Genomic DNA, 19,025 nt, shown 5'->3' on the forward strand with positions numbered 1-19,025 from the left:
TCATACTAATTTTTCTGTCACCAATATTGTCCGGGCCATTCTGAGGACACGATCAGTCCATGGTAGACACAAGTGGCTTCAAACTCCCGGGTCCAGATCAATTCTGGGATTCCACCTCCACTCTCTGTACCAACAGCTTTCCCTAGCTACCCACTAGGACATCCATTACCTTGCACTAGATAAGGGTGAATTGGCGCTAGCTAAAGTGGCGGAGAAAAAGGCTAAAGAAATAGATGCAGAATCAATAAACGCTGGAGTTGCGAGGAGCCTTTTCAATTTTTGCAGCCCCAGAGTGATCTCTGTACCAGCTCCTGGGAGAAGGGGGACTACATCTTGGTAAAGATTTCTCTGACCTGTCGGATCTCATCTTCTCCACACGAGGGCGCTTCATCTTCATATTTTCCAGCTTCTGCCCATGACCAGACCAAAAAAGAGAGGGGAATCTTCAGGATATTTTATACATATGCGTATTACCAATACGCTTCTGGTTAGTTTGCATTTCTACCATCCGCACTGGGAATCAACGAGCACTTTATAATTGGGCGGAGCTTTCTGTGACGTCACCTCATTCTGGCCGGTGGTCTGACACCGCAGGAATTTTAAATGTTTACACTGCCTTTATGCACCTTATCTATGTAAGTGCAATAATTTAATAAATTCTTTGCTGGTTTATCGGGTTGCACTATGAAGGTTTCTTCTTCTGTTTTAAACCTTTCCTTGTATGATGTGGAGAGCTGTCTGATGTGATGGATTCGTTCAAGTGAACCTGCAGTTGTCCATTCATCTCCTATTCTTCTCCTTGATACGGCTAACTAGGGTGTCAGTGTGGGATCTGAACACCATCTGCTCGTTTGATCTCTTGATTGGAGGCCAAAGTGTCTGGTAAGAGGCTGATTTTTTTCTTTTGTGTCAAGCATGTGTGGACACCTATGCACTTTCCGTTGGAGGATTTCTTTAGCACACAGCACTGTGTTATTGGATTTTGGGACTTTTAATTATTTAATATATTAATGTGGACTTATATTATTTCAATTAATTTATGCACATTTTTTATGTAGCAGAATTTATTTGATTGATTATTGTTTGTGATTATTTAGTGTACAGCGCACTCATTTTATATATATATATCCATTCAGTCGTATCCGACCCTTGGTGATTGCATGGACCATCACTCGTAAGCGACTTTTTCCATGAATTCTCTTAGCAATTATTTTTACAGGGTAGGTTGCCAGGTCTTTACCCAACCCCCACCATGCAGGAGATCCCGCATGGCCAGGGATAAAACTAGGACAATTTAGACAGAAGCCATATATATATATTTGGAATGGATGATAATAACAGGTACTAATCACCCATACAGGCAAGAAAACTGTCAGTGAGAGAAAGCCTATCAGTAGGAAGAACCTCCAAGATGTCTGGGGACTGAGAATCAACATCTTACCCTGTGTCTTCTGCTTCTTCTGATTTGATTGCTTCAAGACTTGTGCACCTACCTCACTCTGTTGTTCTGTGTCTTGTATCCTATGATCCTCTGGGACTTTCTTGAAGTATGGATCCAGGTTTGAGAATCAGGCATTAGGATTGTGGTTCTTGTTATAGCAGTCACCACTGTTGGTTCTCCATACAGTGGATCCGTAACCTTGTCCTTGTGGAGTTCTTTAACCACTACTCCCTGGTCTCCTCCTCCCATGCCCGTCTCCAGGACTTCTCCAAGGCTTCCCCCATCCTCTGGAACTCACTACCCCAATTCATCAGACTGTCACCTTCCCTCCTCACCTTTAGGCACACCCTGAAAACCCATCTCTTCAGCCCTCACCTAATTGCTGATCTCCTCCGCTCTTCCCACCACTCCATCCCCCACAACTATTTCCTCCTATACCACTCTCCCCTCCCTCCTAGACTGTAAGCTCCAAGGAGCAGGGCCCTCGAACCCCTCGTGTATCGCATTGTATTGTTACTGTACTGTCTCGTGTACTGTCTCCCATTATAATGTACAGCGTTGAGCAAACGTTTGGCGCTATATAAATACTGTATAATAATAATATAATAATGTACAGCGCTGAGCGAACTATTGGCGCTTTATAAATACTGTATAATAATAATATATATATGTCTTCTATGTAACTGTCTTCTTTATGTATTTCCATCCTACCACCCATTTTACATCAGGAATGGGTGGCTTCTATCTTCTACACTATAGATATACTTCTATATCACAACACTTAAACCTATAATATCCCAGAAAAGTGATCTACCTTCACCCTTGAAGGCCAGCTTAACAATATATATGTGACTTTTCTATGAGCAAATACATCAAATCAAATGAAGTAAAAACCAAAAAAAATGTATATAAAAATTATAAAAATTATATAAAATAATGTTCAAAGTCCCACAGTGTCCAAAAATAAAATCAAAAATCCCAAAAAAATAATCCTCACAAGTGTAACACAAAAACTTAAACTTTTTCTTCTTCTTTCATCACAAAAACCTTCTTAATACCCGCAAATCCTGATATTCGTGTACCTCAAAAAGGAAAAAAAACTCGACATAGTGTCATACCTTAAATAATAAAACACACGTGCCACTCACTGTGCAGCATGCAAAATAAACGTGTATACTCAAACCAAGTGTCAAAACACATACAAATAAGTGAAATGACAATATGAGTGAAAGCACATTCACATAGGATATGCAATGCAATGTGTAAAACCACTCCACAAATAACACTGCCAGTGTATAACACAACACCCTATATATAAAAAGTGATAACCAAAACCCAGATCCCCACTCTCCAACTCTAATATGGATGGGTAATTACCCTATAGCAGAAACAGCAGGGCAGATTAACCACTCTGGGTTACACTCTCCTCTCATCGATTTTCTCCAAAGACTAGGGTCACTTCCTCCACTTTCCTCAATGGTTCCACCCGTTAATTTCATGAATCCATATAAACTTCCCTCATACACATGGGATATTTTACAAATATCGTAAGCCACAGAGCCACAACACAGCACCCTGGTATTCTGTGGTCCTAGCTCTACAAATTTTGAGTCTCAAAATTTGTAGAGCTAGGACCACAGAATACCAGGGTGCTGTGTTGTGGCTCTGTGGCTTACGATATTTGTAAAATATCCCATGTGTATGAGGGAAGTTTATATGGATTCATGAAATTAACGGGTGGAACCATTGAGGAAAGTGGAGGAAGTGACCCTAGTCTTTGGAGAAAATCGATGAGAGGAGAGTGTAACCCAGAGTGGTTAATCTGCCCTGCTGTTTCTGCTATAGGGTAATTACCCATCCATATTAGAGTTGGAGAGTGGTGATCTGGGTTTTGGTTATCACTTTTTATATATAGGGTGTTGTGTTATACACTGGCAGTGTTATTTGTGGAGTGGTTTTACACATTGCATTGCATATCCTATGTGAATGTGCTTTCACTCATATTGTCATTTCACTTATTTGTATGTGTTTTGACACTTGGTTTGAGTATACACGTTTATTTTGCATGCTGCACAGTGAGTGGCACGTGTGTTTTATTATTTAAGGTATGACACTATGTCGAGTTTTTTTTCCTTTTTGAGGTACACGAATATCAGGATTTGCGGGTATTAAGAAGGTTTTTGTGATGAAAGAAGAAGAAAAAGTTTAAGTTTTTGTGTTACACTTGTGAGGATTATTTTTTTGGGATTTTTGATTTTATTTTTGGACACGGTGGGACTTTGAACATTATTTTATATAATTTTTATATAAATTTTTTTTGGTTTTTATTTCATTTGATTTGATGTATTTGCTCATAGAAAAGTCACATATATATTGTTACACTATAGATATACCTATGTTAAATTCTCTGATATGTAGCCTTATGAATTCTGAGCTCATAGAAGCTTTAAAGAGCTTTTGGAAATATTTTGAAAAATATTGAAATTACATGAACTATAACCAATTGCTCTTTCTTGCTTGTTTAAAAGAAATACCTTACTATTTAAGAATAGTTAATAGTCCCCCACTGTTCTAAAGGCTCACAGTATACAGTGTAGAAATTGGCAAACCTGTCAAAACCGTACACAAGTACTTGAATAGGCTGCAAAGAGAGAGCAAGGCAGGAAGAGCATGCGGATGACGTCACGACGTTACCTTTCATCAGAAAAGTGGTAGTAGTAATCCACATATCGCTCCAGGATTGTCAGACTTGAAGGCGATTGTGCCTCTTGGGTAGTTTCCTGGAGTCTTGTACCATAGCCGATCCTGTACCATGCCTTTTGTGGATACTTAGCATCAGGTAGGAGGCCAGATCGTTCTTTTTATTGTTTTTTTAAAATTATGTCCTCTGGTGTATTTGCCTCATGATCTCAATATGCTCCCTGTTTTCGCACGTGGAGAGCTCTGGGCTGTGGTTGGGCACAGCCGATCATCAGCATAAATTATTGGCTGGGACCTGCTGACAAAATCCTGCTGTGTCCAATGACAGTGGGAGTCAGAGGGGGGCGCAATGTACAGATACGTCACCATACCTGTACACGCTGCTAGTCCGCAGTACAATGCGGGAAGGCGGTTCATAACTGGTTAATGTGCATACACTGCAGACTGGTCGTTGGGAAGTTAAAGCCTAAGAGCAGCCAAAATAAAAAACAAAAGAACTTGGATTTTAGATGAAATCCACATTCCACTATACCCCTCCACCCATTTCTCTGTAATTTCCTGGTGCGGGGGGGTAATACAACTAAGGGGCTGTCACAGGCTAAATATATACTGTATATACATACATACTGAACTGCCATACCTTTATGACCAACCACTTAATATTGAGTAGGTCCCTCTTTTGCTGTCGAAATAGCCCTGATCCATCGAGGCATGGACGCCACTAGATCTCTGAAGGTACACGATGGTATCTGACACAAAGCGGTCAGTAGCAGATCCTTTAAGTCATGGAAGTTGCGAGGTGGGGCCAGAACATCCCACAGATGCTTAACTGGATTGAAATCTGGACAACTCATTGTTGTTTTCCCTAGACCATCCTTGAACCACTTTTGCCATGTGGCAGGGCTCATTAGTCTGCTGAAAGAGGTCACTGCCATCAGGGAATACTGTTTCCATGAAGGGTGTACTTGGTCACCAACAATGTTTAGGTAGGTGGTATGTTGCAAAGTAACATCCACATGAATGGCAGAATCCAAGGTTTCCCAGCAGAACATTGCCCAAATCATCACACTGCCTCTGTCGGCTTGCCTTCTTCCCACACTGCATCCTGGTGCCATCTCTTCCATAGGAAAGTGACGCACACGCACCCAGCCATCCACATAATGTAAAAGAAAATGTGATTCATCAGACCAGGCCACGTTCGTCCATTGCTCCGTGGTTCAATTCTGCCACTCACATGCCCATTGTAGGCACTTTTGGCTGTGGACATGGGTCAGCATGGGCGCCCTGACTCATCTGCAGCTACACAGTCCCATACAGAATAAACTGTGATGCTCATTTTTCCTGGTTTCAATGCATCAACCACATGGAAAATTGGACAGCATGTTTATTTTTTGCCTAACATATCCCACTGGCTTTCAGATACCAATGTAACAAGATAAACAATGTTATTCGCTCAACCTGTTAGTGGTCAAAAAAGTTATGGCTGATGGGTGTATATAGTGACAGTCCCTTCCACTGTGTAAAAAGAGGCAAATGGCACACAGGTTCTCAGACATGCAGACTGAGGGGCAGGGGCTGACTGACCATTGGGGAACTCAAGCACTGCCGAGGGCCCAGGGTCAGTAGGGGGTCCCATGAGATGTCCCTGGTACCTTTCATAGGCTTTTTTGGGTGTGATTTGAGTGTGGGCGAGGACACAGGGGCCCCATGATCTCCTATTGCCCGGGGACCCCATGAGTTGTCAGTCCGTCCCTGCTGAGAGGCTCCATGACTATTTTGAATGGAGAAAATTGGGTTTTCAGTTCTCTGGGGGTTGTAATTCCTGGATTACGTTCTGGAGTTTGGAGGTTTCCAAGAGTCTTAGGGGGGATTAAGCCTCTAACCCTGTGTCCCGGTCTTACTGGAGACCAGAAGTTTGAGAGTGCAGGTATGAACAGCTTTTATAATCAAGGGCCAGTCAGTTCAGGGTTCCACCCAGGAGACAGGAAGTCCCATGCCCAGAGGCCAAGGTGTGGATCAGCACAGTAGGGAGCAGCAAAAGTGCAATAAAGAGATAAGTGCAGAGTTTGTATGTGAGCATAGTGGTGCTGTGAATCGGGAACAGGCTGTAGGCAGGTGCAGTCTGATTTCTCCACTGTAGGTGGCAATCAACCGTAGCGGTACTGCAGTGGAATGGAAGTCGAGAAATTTCTCTGTGGTTTCTTCAGTGCCCTAGAGCAGCATTCCGGTTGGCTACGCTGCACCCAGGTGACCCTGTTGGCCATCTTGGGTCAAGCAGAGCCTTTTTAGGTTCTTGCCTTTGGGTTGGACCAGTCACTCCATCTCCCTTGCCAGGCACTGTCTTCAGGTCAGGCCTGCCACCCCTGACCTGAAGACCCCTGAGTCTGCCACCCCTGACTCTCCACTACACTGACTGTGAGTTCCTGGACAAGTGTTCTCCCTGCCGGGTTGTTGTGATTGTTCTGCAACATTCTACAATATACCAAACTTAAATGGGTGGGACTTTTGAGGCACAACAAATTACAAATTAAACATTTTCAAATGTTTATTCATATATATTAAAAAATTTACAAACATTTCCATAAAAACAGACACACAAATTCTGAATATTATGTTAACAAGTAAGTAAATGTCTGTGCATCATGTTGTCCTTTGTATCATATTATAGCTCAACATGTTTCTTGGACTTGGTCCACTTCTTCAGGAACCAAAGGACCACTCAATCTTCCAAACAAAAATTATTGACAGTTACAGAAAAGAACTAAAATATTGAAAAATCTATGATCACTGTATTGCAAATATCCTGCCCTGTACTCAAAAGACCCCTCCAGGAAGTGAAGGAAGAAGGCGAACAAAACTGTCCAAATAACCATGTGGGGCCCATACAGGTAGACAAAAAAGTGGAGAAACAAAAAGCCAAATCTCACACATTCCAAGCAAAACCCCAAAAATGGACTGGACAAAATTGTTGGCACCCTCAATTTAATTTTTGGTAGCACACCCCTTGGAAAAAATAACTGAAATCAATTGCTTCCTGTAACCCTCAATGAGTTTCTTCTACATCTCTACTGGAATTTTAGACCACTCTTCTTTCACCAACTGCTCCAGGTCTCTCAGATTGGAAGGGTTCCTTTTCCCAACTGCTGTTCTGAGATCTCTCCACAGGTGCTCTATGGGATTGAGATCTGGACTCATTGCTGGCCAGTTCAATACTATCTTTTTGACATGTGCTTTGGGTCATTGTCCTGCTGTAAGACCCAAGACCTCTGACAGAGACCCAACTTTCTGACACTGGGCCCTACATTGCATGCCAGAAAACTTTGGTACGCTTTCGTTTTCATAATGCCATGCACACGGTCAAGACATCCAGTGCCTGAAACAGCAAAGCAACCCCAAAACATCAGTGACCCTCCACCATGTTTGACTGTAAGGACTGGATTCTTTTCTTTGAAAGCCTCATTACTTTTTCTAAAAACAGTACTGCTTTCTCCACTGTAGGTGGCGATCAACCGGAGAAGGTGTAATTTTGTTTCGTCTGTCCACAGCACATTCTCCCTAAAGGATTTTTGCTTCCTCGGGTAAGTTTTGGCAAACTCCAATCTGTCTTTTTTATGTTTCTGTGTCAGCAATGGGGTCATCCTGGATCTCCTACCATAGAGTCCCTTTTCATTCAGATGGCGACGTATAGTGCGAGCTGACACAGTCGTACCCTGTGCCTCAAGGTCAACTTGAATTTGTTTGGAAGTTGATTGAGGTTCTTTATCCCCCATTCAAACAATCCTTCATTGCAATCTTTGATCAATTTTTCTCTTTCGTCCATGTCCAGGGAGATTAGCTACAGTGCCATGGGCTGTAAACTTCTTGACAATGCTGTGCACAGTGGACACAGGAACATTAAGATCTCTGGAGATGGACTTATAAACTTGAAATTTCCCATGTTTTGTAACAATTTTTGTTCTCAAATCCTCAGACAATTCTTTCCTGCTCCTTCTCGTCTCCGTACTCCATGTGGCAAAACAGAAAGGTTGAGTAAATTTTTCACCATTTTAACTAATTGTCGGTGTGATTTCTATATTGTCAGCACCTGTTAATTGATACAGGTGAGTTTAATTACAAATTACAGGAGCATCCCAAACTTGGAATGCAATTATTTCTTACAATTTGAGAAGGTGCCAATAATTTTGTCCAGTCCATTTCTGGGGTTTTGTGTGGAATGTGTCAGATTTGGCTTTTTGTTTCTCCACTTTTTTTGTGTCATACCAATACAAACAAAAGAAATAAACATGAGAATGCCAAAACATTTGTAATTGCAACAATTTCCTGGGCAAAGTAGTTCATCATCTGACAATAATGCAGGGGTGCCAATATTTTTGCCCAGGACTGTATATATAATATACATATATATATATATATATATATATATACATACACACCCATATACAGTATATATAAATTCCCCCCCCCCATTAAATTTTTTTTTAATTGGTGATATTGTAATTATCAGTCGTTTAATGAATGTTTGTTGAATCTAATTAAAATGAAATCTAAAGTAATTAAATACAACTCAAGAGACCCAGAGCAGTTGAACATCAGATGTATAAAATCACAAAGGCTGAGCCCCAAGAGATAAACAAGCATATAAAAAGAATCCACTGCCTGCACACATGGCTTTCAGCGAAAACTTTCTACGATATCATTTGGGAGCATTACTGTCATTCATTTATTTTATTTATTACAGGTACTTATATAGCGCCATCAATTTACATATATATTGTACATTTACATCAGTCCCTAACCCTCAAGGGGTGTACAATCTAAGGTCCCTAACTCACATTCATACATACACATACTAGGGACAATTTAGACAGCCAATTAACCTACCAGCATGTCTTTGGAGGAAACTGGAGTACCTTGAGGAAACCCACACAGACAGCACATGCAAACTCCAGGCAGGTGGTGCCGTGGTTGGGATAAAATGAGGTTTCTTGCATCTTGTGGAACATTTTTCATTCGAGAGGTATATCTCCAACACTGCTAACAACTAGCCATGCTCCCCCTTCCCAAGAAGCAAAACACGCATTTTAATGTTTCTGGTATGGGAAAGAGTAATGTGTCTTCCAGTAAAAAGAAAAAAAATGACAAGAAAGAATGTACAGGTGTACCTCGGTTTACGAATTGAATGCGTTCTCCAGGATGTTTCATGTTGCAAAAAATTAATAAACCGAAACGCGGTTTCCCATAAGAATGCAATGAAAACCAATTAATCCGTTCCGGTGCTCAGAAAAGTAAAAAAAAGTCTTATCTGTTCAAAACTCTTTATAAAGTGCACTTTAAAGGCATAAATACTGTACAGGGACATTATTAAAAAAAAAAATTTGTAAATGCATTGAAAACCAATTAATCAGTTCCGGAGGTCAGAAAAAAGTAAAAAAAAAGTCTTATCTGTTCGCAACTCCCTCCTCACCGGCCTACCTCATCACAGACTATCCCCGCTTCAGTCTACCCGAACTCAGCAGCCAGACTCATCCACCTCACCAACCGCTCCTCCTCTGACACCCCTCTCTTTCATTCCCTCCACTGGCTCCCGTTTGCCCAACGCATTAAATTCAAACTACTAACACTGACATACAAAGCCATTCATAACGCTGCCCCGAACTACCTCACCGGCCTGATACCCAAATACTATCCTACCTGTAATATTTGCTCCTCACTCTCTAGCTCCCTGGTCTCCTCCTCCCACGCCCGACTGCAGGACTTCTCCAGGACTTCCCCCATCCTCTGGAACTCACTACCCCAATCCATCAGACTGTCACCTACCCTCCTCACCTTCAGGCGCACCCTGAAAACCCATCTCTTCAGGAACGCCTACCCCACCCTCACCTAACAGCCGATCTCCTCCACTCCTCCTACCACTCCATCCCCCACAGCCACTTCCTCCTGTACCTCTATCCCCTCCCTCCTAGACTGTAAGCTAAAAAGAGCAGGGCCCTCGAACCCCTCATGTATTGTTTTGTTACTGTATTGTCTCATGTATTGTCTCCTACTATAATGTACAGCGCTGAGCAAACCTTTTAGCGCTATATAAACACTGTATAATAATAATAAAGTGTACTTTAAAGGCACGGGGCCAGCGCTATAAACCTTCCAGGCGCAATGCATCCTGGGGAAACTTGCTTCGTATTGCAAAAAAAATTAGTAAACCGAGGCATTATTTTCAATGGATTTCCATTCGTAAACCAAAAATTACGTTAACCAAGGCGTTCGTAAACCGAGGTACACCTGTATAAGGTAGTGTATTTGAACTACAGGAGGGTAAATATAATGCACTGTATTATATATGAAATGCAGATGAGAGTATACTGTATATAATATGCAGGGGTTTGTATGACTATGGATACATTTGTAGAGCTACCTGGGAGGTGGGGGTAAGGTGTTAATATCAATGTGGGGTAGTCATAGGTTGTCATTCTATGGGAAATTGGTGGCACCTTTCTTGAATTTCTTAAAGTGGAATTCCAGTCAATAGCTAACAAAGGCTAAACCTGCTGCCACCCCCATTCTAAAGCTATTCGACATAACACTGTAAAGAAAAGATCGCTTTTCTGAAGATCCCTTACTTATTCTAAAGCCGCTCCGCTCCAGTCCCAGGATGAGCTCTCAGCGGTGGCTCTTGTGTGCAGGAGGGGCAACCAACAAATGATGTTCCCTAGTAAATCTATTGTCATCTCCCAGACTACACATAGAATCCACCACTGGAGACCAGAACAAAGCATCTTCAGAATAGGAAAGTATAGGAATATAGGGTTCGATAGAATGGCTTTAGAACGGGGGTGGGAGCAGGTTCCACCTTAGTTAGCTATTGACTGGATTTCCAGGGGCTAGCAGGGGAATCATCAATCCGGGGGCTGTATTGAACATCAATATAGATTCAGGGGGTACACAAAGGGTAACAGGTAAACTAAAAGGGATCAAAACCAGCTGGGTGTTGAGCAGTGGCATCCCAAGGGGAGTGCAGGCCGCACCGGGTGACCCCATCACAGGGGTGCAGGAGCAGGATGCCGGCACAGTACAGCTGCCTGCGCCCCGGTGTAGTGGTAAAATGAGTATCCCCTGAAGCAATTGCGCATGTACCGGTTTCAGGCCGAAGAAGCCGATCGCCGGCTCTGTGCTAGAGTTAGAGATCTGCTTCTTCGGCCTGAAACCAGCACATGCACACTTGCTTCAGGGGATACATATCTTCAAGGGATACTCATTTTACCACTACACCGGCACCAGGGGCGGACTGACCATTCGAGCACTCGGGCACTGCCCGAGGGCCCCATGAAATTCCCATTGTACCTTTTTCATAGGCTTTTTTGAGTGTGGGCAAGGACACAGGGGCCCCATGATCCCCTATTGCCCGGGGGCCCCATGAGTTGTCAGTCCGCCCCTGACCGGCACCTCTCCTTCCTCTCTGGAGGGGTGACACCACGTGTTACCGCACCGGGTGACACCAAGCCTAGGGACGCCTCTGCTGTTGAGAATTCCAAAGGATAAAAGATGAAAAATGGGTGAAACAGGAGTGTTTCAAATTCAGGGGTGGCCCAAATGGCTAGTGGCATTTAGCCTATGGCTACGAGAACACATTGTGAAACAAGGGCAATGCGCAAACATGAAATCAGCACGCACGAGATCCTGGGTAGAGTTCAAGCAAGGTCAGAACAAGCGGTGTCAGAAACAAGGTCAGTCAAAAGAACATTTAACAATCACTCTACAAACTAGAAATGTTAACATGGGCAACAACTGGGTGAAAGGATTTGGCCTTGAAGGAAGTAACCGTGTCAGTAAAAAAGAAAAAAAAGAATGTAAAAAAAGTTGACCCAAAAAGAGACAAGATGAATCAGATTGCCTATGTTCCTACCTGTTGTCACAAAGTTGGTATCCTAAGAGCACAAAGTAAACAGTAGTGTGCATGTTAGGTAGACGTGGGGGTGATTTACTAAAGGCAAATAGACTGTGCACTCTGCAAGTGCAGATGCTGCAGAACTTAGTAAATTATTATTTTTATTGTTATTATACAGGATTTATATAGCACCAGCAGTTTGTGCAGCACTTTACAACGTGAGGGCAAACAGTACAGTTACAATACAACTGAATACAGGAGGAATCAGAAGGCCTGGCTCTTTGAGCTTACAATCTAAAAGGGGATCTAAAAGTAAGTGAGAGGAAACTCTGCTGACTTCTATCATCCAATCATGTGCAAAAATGCTGTTTTTGTATGTTCCTAACATGTATCTAGTGCATATTTACATGAGCTTCACCTTATTTACTAAGCTCTAGACTAGAGCAACTGCAAAATGCACAGTCTATTCCTACATGGAAGAAAAATATATTTTAAATATATTTTAAAAATATACTTCCCAAATATATTGACATATATTTGAAGTACTACAACTTGAGCTGTATTCAATATATTTCAAAATATATTTAAATATATATATATATATATATATATATATATATATATACTGTATGTTGAAATGTGTTTTTATATATTACAAAATATATGAAAAGTATTTTTAAAAATACATTTTAAAATTTACTGTATGTCTTTAAAAATACATTTAATCTACATTTTTTGGGATGCATTTATAAATATACGTAAACATATATGTTACAATTACTTTTTTATATGTTAAAAAAATTGAAGAATATACTTAAAAAAAATATTTTTGAAAATATTTTTCATATATTTTATAATATATAAAAAACTCATTTCAACACACACATATATATATATATATATATAGAATACGGGCAAAATTTTAGTCTTTAAAATATATGTCAATATATTTGGGAAGAATATTTTTAAAATTGCCTCTCGGGGGATCAGGAAGGAATTTTTTTACCCACCAGGAACAAATTGGATCGTGCTTTGCTGTTTTTTTTTGCCTTCCTCTGGATCAACTGTGGGGTAGGATTATAACCTATAACTTTTTTTTATGATTGAACTGGATGGACTTTTGTCTTTTTTCAGCCAGACTAACTATGTAAAATATATTTTTCTTGCATGTGGGTTTGCCCTTAGTAAATCAACCCCAAAGAGTAGGCAATAGAATCAGCAACATCAGGTAAAGGGGTCAATGCATCGGAGATGATTGATCTCCAACCAACTAATTGATGGTTGATTACACCCCAAACAGCCAATCCTGATGCTGATGACCACCAACCATTTAAATGGATATGACAGAAGGTTGATCTGTGACAGTTGCACTCTGAATATTGTATCTGCCTAGGGACTTCAGCTTTGCCCTCTGTTTCTTCTTGTGTAAGCTTTTGAGATGCATTTTTGTGGCAGCATAAATTTGAAGCCACTGAGCAAACTGGAAAAGACTTCTCTATTTTTATGTCCATTGTTGATATTCTAAGAGGCCTCTGACAGCAACTCAGTTATGCGTTCTCCTGCTCTCCTTTCCCATAGCTAGTCTGTCTCTTCTGGGATGATCAATACTCCTGCAGGTCCACCCCATCCATTGAGCTTCTGTAGTACATTCGGCAACTGTAGCTCTTTAAGAAATGGAAGATTAGACAAATGGGTGGCAGCAAATAAAAACATTCTTTTTTTAGCAGAGTGATTTTTTATTAATTTTTTTTAGCAACTTTTTTTGATTCGGTTTGATATATGCCACTCATTAGGATGGCTATGTCCTTGGCAGGTAACACAAGGTCTGCTGCCCTAAATTGCTGGGTTTAGCATCCTTTAGGGCCTGTTCACACCGCAAAAATGCAGTCCAGATGCGTTTCGGATGCGTTTTTGCTTACAGTTCACACCACACTCCGTTCCAGTGTGTTTCTGATACATTTTGCTATGTTCCAGTACAATTCTGTGCAGAAAAACATGCAGCATGTTCTACTTTTTTTCTGCACTGGAAACTGACTGCACTGGTGTGAACTAGGACCATTGGAATACATGGAAAACACTGTGCATGCATTTTTGATGCAGGAAAAAAACGCACTGGACTGCATCTAGTGTGAAACAGCCCTCAAGGCACTAGATGATTATTTTTTTCTAGGTGCTCTCAATTTATCCCACAACTCCAAAAAAAGAGGCTCATTGAACTATTGAACTAAGCCCTAATTGTAAATCATCGTCTTTGGCAAAAAACAAATCTATACTGGACGAGGGTGCGTTTCCCTATGCACCATCTGGCCAATTGATGAATATCAAATATATAACCTTTATTCAAATATATAAAAAATGTATGCGGAGCTGTAATTAATCCCCCTGGTGGTATTCCCGAGTGTAGCTCGGGGTTAACTTTCAGTACCACAAGCGGTAACCCCGAACTACACTCAGGAATACACTGCAGCGCTTCTCCGGTGATCCCTGTAGCACTTACCTTGTCCTGCGCTCCCGCGGTGTCCCCCCTGCAGCGTCCCCAGCCATCTCTCGCTGGCATCCGTCTTCCGCTCCCTGCGACGTCACGACGTACGGGGGACGGAACGGCGGGAAATTCAAAAATGTAAAAATGTGACATTCACTAAATACACTAAAATCACATAGTATAACATTCCTGTATCAAACCATTTCACATACATTTTGTCCCGAGTGCTTTGTCCGGCGCCCTGCCTGCATTTTTACTGTTCTTTCTGCCTGGAAACTGAGAAACGTCCATGGCGTCCAAAAAGCGTCCCTTTAGGTCAAAAGCGGTTTTAGACCGGCTAGAGAACAGCGATAGTAAATCAGAACCACTTGCAGAATTGAGTGACAATGATTCGTGGGGGAAATTCCTCATCAGACACTGAAAACGATTCTGCGACTTTGCTCAGCGATGTGCGAACTTGGCGCTCTATTTCACATTTCAGTGTTTTTGGTTTGATTATATTATTGAATTACATTTATTATTATTTTTTATGATTATTTATTATATTACAATTTATGATTTCATGTTTCAAATTTTATCATCCCCGGGATGTTTACTAGACTCTTGTTCGGACAGATTTCAGTGAGTAATTCCTAAGAATTACAGATCTACAATAAAAAAATACATATTTCCATGCAAAAAAATGTACCGCTTTGAGCACAGAAATATGGACATAATCAGACCGCTAGGGAGGTTAATGCCTATTGGGGTGGAATGTACTGCGCACAACAATATAACTGGATACGATTTCATTTATTTACCTTACATCCAGGGGCGGACTGACCATTTGGAAACTCGGGCGCTGCCCGAGGTCCCGGGTCATGAGATGCCCCTGATACCTTTTTCATAGGCTTTTTTGAGTTTGGGCAAGGACACAGAGGCCCCATGATCCCCTACTGCCCGGGGGCCCCATGAGTTGTCAGTCTGCCCCTGCTTACATCCAAATGGTTAATAACACCAGACCAAATCAAATACCATACTGTTTTAGATGACGTGACGGAATCAGTAAGGGGCCCCATGAGATGCCCCTGGTACCTTTTTCATAGGCTTTTTTGAGTTTGGACAAGGACACAAGGGCCCCATGATCCCCTATTGCCCGGGGGCCCCATGAGTTGTCAGTCCACCCCTGCTTACATCCAAATGGTTAATAACACCAGACCAAATCAAATACCCTACTGTTTTAGATGAAGTGACGGCATACAAAGAGGCACTGTAGTTTGATCATACGTCTATCAACTTGAATATATAATCTCTGTTAAGGAAATGGAGTTACCCCATGGACACAACCAATAGAGGCTCATTGGCTTCAATCTATAAACTAGACTAACTGGTTTTATTAATATAGAAGACTGGGGTAGGGTCATTAGACTGTAGGTGCTTGTGGGGTGATATGAATAATACAAAGCACTGTAGAATTGGAATAAGCATCTTTTACCAGAATATCCCTTTGGTCAGGTATTCACAACATTTATCTTGCTTATTAAACAGATGGAGAACATTTACATTTATTGGAGATGAATAGGACTTCTGTAACAGAATTTATACTCACTGGGCTCACTGACAATGCCAAACTGAAAATTCCTTTGTTCGTCCTATTTCTGCATGTTTATATCACAACCGTAGTTGGTAATGTTGGCTTTATGTTCCTAAACATAGCAAACAAACGCCTTCACAAGCCAATGTACTTGTTTTTGAGCAATCTTTCCTTTGTGGACTTTTCATGTTCCTCAGTGGTCCTGCCTAAAATGTTGACGGACCTTCTAAGTGAAACCAAAGCCATCTCTTTTGCTGGCTGTGCCATGCAGTTTTTCTTTTTCGGGTCCTTCGGAAGTACAGAAAGTCTTCTTCTAGGAGTCATGGCCTACGATCGCTATGTGGCCATTTGTAGTCCATTGCTATACCAGGCTCACATGAGCAGTGTTTTGTGTCTCCAGATGTTGATTGCTGCCTATTTTGGAGGCTTTTGCAATTCTTTTGTGCACACGGTGGCCGCATTCCGTCTGAATTTTTGCGGATCCAACATTATTGATCATTTCTTCTGTGACCTTCCACCACTCTACAAGCTATCCTGTTCTGATACATCCAAGAACTTTATTGCTTTGATTATTTTAGGTAGTTTGGTCAGCGTAAGCAGTATCATACTCATCTTTGTGTCATACACCAATATTGTCAGGGCCATTCTGAATATACAATCAGCCCGTGGTAGATACAAGGCTTTTAATACGTGTACTTCTCATATAACTGCTGTCAGTGTCTTCTATATAACTGTCTTCTTTGTGTATTTTCGTCCATCCTCTAGCACTTTACATCAGGACTGGGTGGCTTCTGTCTTCTACAGTATAGGTATACCTATGTTAAATCCTCTGATATACAGCATTAGGAATGCTGAGGTCAAAGAAGCGTTAAAGAGTTCTTTGAAATGTTTTAAATAATATATATTGTTTCAGGACACAAGAACTGTGACTCCTGAGCTCAATCTAGGTTCAAACTACTGCGGGTGGTTGTAGGAATCGCAGCTGTTCCCACTCCCGCAGCCACCCGCAGCCAAAGGATGAAGTGAGATGCTAAGAAAAAAGGCAGCTCTGGAAAGGATTGTCAGCAACAACTACCCGCTGTACTGTTATCACCCCAGCAAAATGGTGTACTTTAAATAAACGTAGCACCCTCCTACCTAGGTGCTAGTAGCTGTAGGCAAATTTAGTTTGGGCTCCTCTGTAGCCTGAGGAGCAGATTGATTACTTCTGGATGTTCTGGGTTTCAAAGGTTGCACGTTTGATTGCTCCTCCCTGCATTTCAGAACTCTGTGGGTGGTTCTGGAACATAGGCATGGAGAAATGGGCAGCCTGAATATTTATGCTGCTTCCGCCAATTCCTGGTTGGGAGGGTGACCAACAAGGGGCTAAGGTGTGCATAAATAGTATGGGGCCTAGAACAGCAGGGTCCTTTGCCTGGTGGAGAGAGACCAGGCCGGGAGGGTCTGTCTGCCCTCCTGGTCCATTCAGTGGAGCCTGCAAATGGTTCAACACAGTCCCAGCTCAGGGAGAGTTGGTTCCAAGCAGGGGAGAACAGTCTGGAGTAAAGTCTGCTGAGGATCTGGCTGGGAGGCTCATAGTACAGGGTCTGGCTGATACAGGAAAGAGGCGTCCATGTATACAGGGACACAGTGAATAAAGGCCTGAGAGAGATCCTGGAGAAGCTGTTGCTGATTTTCGTCTTTTGTTAGAGAATATTTCAATGTTGCTTGATCAGGGCTGTTACCAGTATGGGCTACTCCTATTATTATTATTTCAGGTGTTTATATAGTGCAGCAGTTTACATATATATATAGTACATTCACATCAGTACCTAACCCTCAAGGGGCGTACAATGTAAGGTCCCAGGCACAGGGAGAACATGCAAACTCCAGGCAGGTGGTGCCGTGGCTGGGATTCGAACCAATGACCCTAGTACTGCAAGGCGGAAGTGCTAACCATTTAGCCACTGTGCTGCCCTGTACTCCTGTAGCTGTATGTCCATATCCTCCTTTATTACAGGCCTACTTTGAAGACCTTAGTTTTACTAGTGTGCACAGTTCATGTTGCACTAGTTCTGGAGTATCCCAAGGCTCATCCCATTCACCATCCAAGTTCTTCAACCAATAAACCCACAAAAGAAACTCTGCCTGGTTATTAAGTGGAGAGACAGAGAAACTGCTGTGTGCCTGATTGTTGTGCACCCAATCAGGAATAGAACCTGGGACAAATAGCAGTAGCAGTCAGGGGTCTGTGCTACAAAAAACCCCCAAAAGGCCCCAAATAAAAGAAAAAAAAACTAGTAAATGTGCGGACAAAAATTTGTCCCTAAAAGTACAGCTGTGTTCAAAATAATAGCAGTCAGACATCACTAACCGGATCAATCACTGTTTTTGGTAGAAATGATATTTCTACATGGCAAATAATTTCCTAGCAGGTGTAGTAGAGTCATAGAAATCCAACAGACCCAACAGTCATGACATGCATGCTGCTGATTCTGTGTCATTGAATCGCTCATTGAAAGGGGCGTGTTCAAAATAATAGCAGTGTGGAGTTCTATTAGTGAGGTCATTCATTCTTTGAAAAACAGGTGGCAATTATTGCCCTTATTTAAGGAAGGAAAGCAGCAAATGTTGGACATGCTGGTTACAGTGCATTTCTCTGAAATTCTGAGGAAAATGGGTCGTTCCAGACATTGTTCAGAAGAACAGTGTGCTTTGATTAAAAAGTTGATTGGAGAGGGGAAAACATATAAAGAAGTGCAGAAAATGATCGGCTGCTCAGCTAAAATGATCGCAAATGCTTTAAAATGGCAACCAAAACCTGAAAGACGCGGAAGAAAGCGAAAAACTACCATTGGAATGGATAGAAGAATAGCCAAAATGGGGCGGACTCAGCCAACAATCAGCTCCAGGAAGATGAAAGAAGGTGTGAAGTTCCCTGTGAGGACTGTTACAATTAGAAGACGCC

At 41.8% G+C, this 19,025-nt stretch overlaps 1 protein-coding gene across 1 annotated transcript; it reads left to right on the forward strand.

Moving 5' to 3' along the window:
• The first annotated feature begins 16,058 nt into the window (after window positions 1-16,058).
• Window positions 16,059-16,976, forward strand: LOC149434378 (olfactory receptor 5AP2-like). The gene has a single exon (XM_089663750.1). It carries the CDS (start codon window positions 16,059-16,061, stop codon window positions 16,974-16,976), a length of 918 nt encoding a protein of 305 aa, XP_089519876.1.
• The last annotated feature ends 2,049 nt before the right edge of the window (window positions 16,977-19,025 follow it).

This window comes from Staurois parvus, unplaced genomic scaffold (genome assembly GCF_062004578.1).
Source record: "Staurois parvus isolate SC_StPar_1 unplaced genomic scaffold, SC_StPar_1.0 ptg001760l, whole genome shotgun sequence".
Taxonomy (NCBI): Eukaryota; Metazoa; Chordata; class Amphibia; order Anura; family Ranidae; genus Staurois; species Staurois parvus.